This window comes from Calonectris borealis, chromosome 22, assembly GCF_964195595.1.
Source record: "Calonectris borealis chromosome 22, bCalBor7.hap1.2, whole genome shotgun sequence".
Taxonomy (NCBI): Eukaryota; Metazoa; Chordata; class Aves; order Procellariiformes; family Procellariidae; genus Calonectris; species Calonectris borealis.
In genome coordinates this window covers 3,902,167-3,908,562 of record NC_134333.1, presented here as the reverse complement: position 1 = coordinate 3,908,562, position 6,396 = coordinate 3,902,167, and the positions used below count along the sequence as shown (strand labels likewise).

The following is a 6,396-nucleotide window of genomic DNA, read 5'->3' as shown; positions in this document are numbered from 1 at the left end:
CAACCACCTGAAGAAGGCGTCATCTGCCCCCTCTTCTTGAGCAGGAGGTGTGTAGCAGGCATGGAGTGGTTCTCCGCCAACTCCACCACCACCTGTGCCACAGGGGAAGTGTGAGAGTCCCTGGTGTGCTGTCCCCCATGCCTACCGCTTCTACCCCTTGTGCTCTCCCTTCTCTTCATTCTCTGGGAGACCTCCCCCTCCATACCTACTTTAAACTCCTCCTTCCCAGTTTAGCAGATGTTGGCAAAAACACTCTTGGCTCACCTTGCCAAACACTTCCCACTCCTGAGCAGTAGTCCTCACTCTTCCAAAAGGGTCCCCTGGGGACAGACGCCAAAGCTGCTGAGTGCTGCCGCACCCCGCTCCTGCCATGCACGCTGCCCAAATGAGCTCGCAAGGGAGAGGGTTTCTCTTCTGACTTCTGTGCCATGCTTTGCATCTCAGTAAATATAGCTAATTAAGGGGATGTGAATGAAATGGATCAAGATGCCTTCAGGGGATACATCCTTCCAGCCGTGTGGGACCAACTCAGATGCCAAAGACATCCTCGTGTAGAGACTCTTTCAGCCCAAGCTCACTGCCCTGGACGCAAGGACCTCAGAGCCGTCTTTGTGCCCAGAATAATTCACAGAATCATAGAGTGGTTTGGGTTGGAAGGGACCTTGAAAGACCATCTAGTTCAATCCCCCTGCCATGGACAGGGACATCTCTCACTTGATCAGGTTGCTCAAAGCCCCATCCAACCTAACCTTGAACACTTCCAATGATGGGGCATCCACAACATCTCTGGCCAACCTCTTCCAGTGTCTCACCACCCTCATTGTAAAAAATTCCTTCCTTATGTCCAACCAAAGTCTACACTCTTTCAGTTTAAAGCCATTGCCCCTTGTCCTGCCACTACAGGCCGTGATAAAACACATTTCTCTTTCTTTCTTAAAATGCCCCTTTAGATACTGGAAGGCCGCAAGAAGGTCCCCCCAGAGCCTTCTCCCCTCCAGGCTGAACAACCTCACTTCTCTTAGCCTTTCTTCATAGGAGAGGCGTTCCAACACTCTGATCATTTTCATGGACCTCCTCTGGACCCTACACCTCTAACAGACTCTACAGACTCTTCCCACACTCCGTGAAGAGACATCAGCTCACAGACAGGACTTACCCCATCCCAAAGCAGACGTGCACGGTAAATGGGACAAATCATCTTTCTGGACACACTGGTCCAGCAATTGACCAGTCGTGGCCTCTGAACTCCCCAGCTAGCATAAGCTCACAGCAGGGCCTGCATACCTGGTCACGTGTGCATGGCTTCATGTGATCTGAAGTGAACCCAGAGGCTGTCCCACCAGAGCCTACAAGCACCTCCGTCCCAAGGCTAAAGCCCATATCCCTGTCCACGGTACTCAGGGACAGAGAGAGAGCAGGCAAAGGGCTTTTGTGTGCGTGAAAGGGCTCAAGCGGGGCACCTTACTCTCACCAGCTACATCTCCCGCTCTCACCGAGCGCACATGAGTCTTCCCTCAGCCACGCTGAACCCTTGGACACAGGACTTGCAGAAGATGACTCCGTGAAGTCCAGCACCTATGCGGTGGCCCTGCACAGTGTAGACAGCTTCTCTTTGGGTGTCTTGAGTCTTCTCAATTAACTCTAGATGACTAGAAGTCTAAATATGTGTGTGTGTGTGTGTGTGTGTGTTGTCTAAGCCAGCTGTTTAGTTTATCTCGAGTGTCCTTTCCTGGACTCCTCCAGCATGTGAGCTGAGTCCTCTGCCCACACTGACATGTTTTGCAGCGGAAATGCTTGGGCCTCTCATCCTGTCACACAAAAGATGCCTGCACTGGGGAATGTGCCTGGCATAAAGCAGGAAATGAAAAGGCAGCGATTCAGGAAACCAAAACACAGCCCATAGCATTAGCTGGGATGTTTTGCATTCACGATGAGCTTGTCAGAAAATAAGCACCTCTCCAAGGGATGCCTCTGGCAGCCTGGGGCAGTAGAGGTCCATGATAAAAGCCAGCCCAACTCCTCACTCGCTCATCCCCTTCTCTTGCCTCCTTCTCCGAGGGAACCAGGTGAGTCTGAAGCCCCTTGTCCTTCTCTGCTTTCTCGAAAAGGAGGTCTCACTTCAGTGGACCTCTCAGCTGACACCAGCTTTCTTCTATGCCAGATCATAGTGCTGCTTGTTAGGAGAGAGGGAAGCGGGGAGGAGGTTAGACATGGAGGGAGGCTGGGGCTGTACGGAGGTGGCTTCTGGACTCAGGGGCTAGACAGTAGCTGCATAGTGGCTGGTGGCTCTTTTTTGGGCGTGGCAGGATGAGGCCAAGAAGCCCTTGTACATCTTTGCACAGCCTCCACCTCCCAGCCCTGCATGTTCTTTGGCTCCCTCATGGTGTGGTGACAGGCTGCTCCTCAGGCATCCCCATGTTTTGCTTCCTCCCTGCCCCCTCTCCCAGGTGCACCTCAGGCCCCGCAACATGTCCTGCTACAACCAGTGCCAGCCATGCTTGCCCTGCCAGCCCTGCGGCCCGACCCCGCTGGCCAACAGCTGCAATGAGCCCTGTGTCAGGCAGTGCCAGAACTCCACCGTCGTCATCGAGCCCTCCCCTGTGGTGGTGACCCTGCCTGGCCCCATCCTCAGCTCCTACCCACAGAACACCATTGTGGGATCCTCCACCTCTGCTGCTGTTGGCAGCATCCTCAGCTGTGATGGAGTGCCCATCAACTCTGGGTGCTGTGACCTCTCCTGCATTACCAGCCGCTACTGTGGCAGCAGATGCCCCCCCTGCTAAAGATGCTGGCAATGGCCTCGGATAAGGACACCTAGGAACTCAGAACATGCTGCTGGATGGAGAATCAAACTTTGTGCTGCTGTTTTAAGAGCAGCTGACCATCTCTGGCTTGTCCTGCAAGGGCAAGACTGGAAGGGGCCAGCCTGGGCTCTCGGAAAACACAGCCAATGTCTACCTTTCCTGTCTTCCACTCACCCTTTTTCTCTCTTTTCTTTGTTGTCTTGTGCTCCCATCAAACCTGCTGGGAGGACCCAGGAAACCAGCCTGGAGTGATCTGCTTGCCCTTTGCTGGGCAGGTCGACAGATGCCCTGTGGGAACTCTGCCACAGGAAAAGGGGAACAGATTCTTGGCTGCTCCTGCTCCTCCCCACCCTTGGAGTGACCTCATTTCCCTCTTGAGACTCATTAAAAATTTGCTGCAACCCTGCCTGTGTCCCTTAGGTGCTCTTTCCATCTGTATCCTGACTGCTGATGAAGATAACCATTGCTTTGGAGGGGAATGAGGTGGGGGCACAGGGGAACCCTTCATCACTCCTAGAGGTATTGGAGGGTGGGACACACTGCAGCGAGTCCTCTTTCAGGCACTGCCTCTTGAAGCTGAGGAAGACAACCCGAGTCACGACACAGCCAATGGCCATCAGTCCTTGCCTTGCTGCAACTCTGCTCAGAAATACCCCCTTGGCCCTGCAGCACGTCACGTGAAGAGGAATCCTGACAGCTGCTGTCCTCAAGAGAGGAACTGTGGGCGTGTGGGAGGTCCCGGGGAGGTCAGCAGTCCCACAGGCTCTTGGGGAAGAGTGCTCCTCTTGCTCTGGCTGGAGGTGTACTGGGCAAGGAGACTCAGAAAAAGACATTGCCAAAGGATGGCTGGAATTGGGCATGGGTAAATAGCCTTGGGGATGGCCCACAGTCCCTACTCCACCTGTCCCTCCCCTCCATCACCCGATCTAGGGGCTATGGCCAGCACGATTGCCAATGGGCTGCAGGGACAGCTTCCCCATGCAGCCCTATCACCCTTCAGCACAGCATCTGCCATGGCCCACCTGTTTCCATTTCCAACCTGATGGCTGAGGTGTTGACAAGTTAGTATTGGTATCAGCTACAGCAGGCCACACGCTGGAGTCCCCTGTCACCCCCTGGAGTGAAGGCAGGCCCAGGACAGTGACTGGTGCCCAAACATGCAATACTGCTCTGTGCTGCCTTGTCTTCCTCAAGCACAGCTTTCCTGAGGCCCAGGAACCCTACAGCCCCACAAGTGCCACAACGCAACTCTGGTCTGGAAAAGTGCTGTGTGAGAGGAGATACGCCCAGCTCCTCGGAGACATGGCACTGACAGTGGGGTTTGATTCTGCACTCAGCAGGATCCGTGAGCTGTCCCTGAATGGCACAGGGCATGCAGCAGCCCAACCATAGGGCACATGTTGGAGTGCCTTCCCCCAGGCACCAAGCTCCTTCAGCACTCCCAGAGCCCTGGGGCTGAAGTGGCCCTTGTGCTCTGTGCACCACCGCTGCTCCCCACACACAGGCCGGGTCCTTCCCACATCTGCAGAGTCTGGGACCCTGTGGTGTGGGGGTTTGCCCTCACACAGACTCCACACACCGCCAGCACCACAGCACCAGGGTGGGGGACAGAGGGATTCCTGCAAGGCGTGAGGATGGGAGTGCACATCTCCTCAGCCCAGGTTCTGTGGGATTCAGTGCTGAGGCAGGTGGCAACACAGGGACAATGAGCATCAGGACCAAGCCCACCTAGACCCAATGTAACCATGGGTCCCAGCTCTGGCTTGGCCCCTTGCCCAGGGTCTCTATGGAGCTCAGGCCTCATAGATGCTGATGCGTTTTGTAAAATATGAAGATGGAGCTTTCCCCGTGACCAGCTACTCAAAATATGTTTCAGAACATCCAGACCAGCATCTCTTGAAGCAATTTTCATAATTGTATTCTCTAACTAAAACTTACAACCCAAATGCAAGGCTGAGCGTGTGCTCTTGAAGCTCAGCCCACTTCACTCCAACATGTTTTTTAAACGGACACTACGGACAGCAAAGTTTAAAGGGTTTATGAATATAAACCCCCCATGGCACGGGGGGATTGGACTAGATGACCTTTTAAAGGTCCCTTCCTATCATCATATGATTCCATGATTCTATGAATATTTTCATTTCAACAGTAAACTTTACAAGGTGTATCACTGGGTTTTAGTGATCTTCCTCTTCCTAGGTGGTGTGTGTGATGCTTCTCCTCCATTACTTTTCATTGTTCCCGGAGAACCCGGTTGTTGTGTAACCCATGACAAAAGATGGGACATTCATCACAGCCATGGCTTTCATAACAACATTCCAGCCTTTAGGTCTTCTCAGATGGGTCACAAGTCTGAAGGACACATTGGAGTAAACCAAGCAGGCTGGACCCCTTAATGCCATCTCCATTGTATACAAACCTTCCCTTGTGGTCTCAAGCAGAAATATGCTTGTGCTGCCCTTGTTTACCTACGAGCACCTGCGCATTCTTCCAGTACTGTGGATGCATATTGTCAGGCACTTCCTGAACAAGAGGGCTGGAGTCCTCAGGAGGCTCTGCTTCTCGTGGGTAAATACTTTTGTAGAGTTGCCCTATACCCCTTAGCTTTCCTGTAAGCCACCAAAGCTGGTTTCTGGAGAATGTCCCTCATTTCAGCATCCAAAGAGTAGACTGTATCAGCCCTCATGTTTTCCCTCAGTGGGTAATGGCAGCACCCATAGTTGCTCTGGCCGATTTGCAGGCACCAGTTATATTTTTTCTACATAGTCCATCCCTGCTTTACCAAAAGCCCTGTAATGAGCAGAAGAGCAACATTCAAGTCCTCCACGAATTTAATAAAGGAATATTTCAGAGCACCTCCTGATACAGCGGTTGCCAGCAAGTGTAACACCACAGAATATTCTCAGGCATAACAGACAGCAAGCGGTCGGCATTAGTCAGTTGGCAAGCAGTTGCAAGTGAGTCAGCTGTGCAGCATCAGAGCAGGTGAAAGGGAGATAGACAGGATTTTCTCTGACAGCTTGATGAACCCCAGACCCCAAATGCAGTGGAGAAGCAGGCAGTGTCTTCCCCTAGTATTAAGGTAAGTGCAATCACTGAGCAAGGGGAAGGGAATGGAAGGGAAAGGAAGGGAAGGGATTTCAGATGGAAGGGACATACAACGATCACCTAGCCCAACTGCCTGACCACTTCAGGGCTGAACAAAAGTTAAAGCATGTTATTAAGGGCAAATGCCTCTGTCGTGGTTTAACCCCAGCCAGCAAAAATAAACTCCACGCAGCTGCTTGATCATCTCCCCCCGGTGGGATGGGGGAGAGAATCGGGAGGGCACAAGTAGGAAAGCTCCCGGGTTGAGACAAAAACAGTTTAATAATTGAAATAAAACTAAGTAGAACAGTAATAATAACAGTGAGAACAACAACAATAACAGAATACACAAAGCAGGCAATGCACAACGCAACCGCTCACTGACCGCCGACCGCGTGTCACGAACGGGGGGCGAGCCCCCCCACACACCTGGTTTTTATACTGAGCATGATGTCACATGGTATAGAATACCCCATTGGCCAGCTCAGTCCACCACCCCGGCTGT

At 52.6% G+C, this 6,396-nt stretch overlaps 1 protein-coding gene across 1 annotated transcript; it reads left to right on the top strand.

Annotated features, from left to right (window-relative positions):
- Positions 1 to 1,852: 1,852 nt before the first annotated feature.
- On the top strand, positions 1,853 to 3,088 carry LOC142092083 (feather keratin Cos1-1/Cos1-3/Cos2-1-like). The gene is made up of 2 exons (XM_075171820.1): positions 1,853 to 2,066; positions 2,448 to 3,088. The coding sequence occupies exons 1-2, from the start codon at positions 1,998 to 2,000 to the stop codon at positions 2,781 to 2,783; spliced, it is 405 nt and encodes a 134-aa protein (XP_075027921.1). The 5' UTR covers positions 1,853 to 1,997; the 3' UTR covers positions 2,784 to 3,088.
- The last annotated feature ends 3,308 nt before the right edge of the window (positions 3,089 to 6,396 follow it).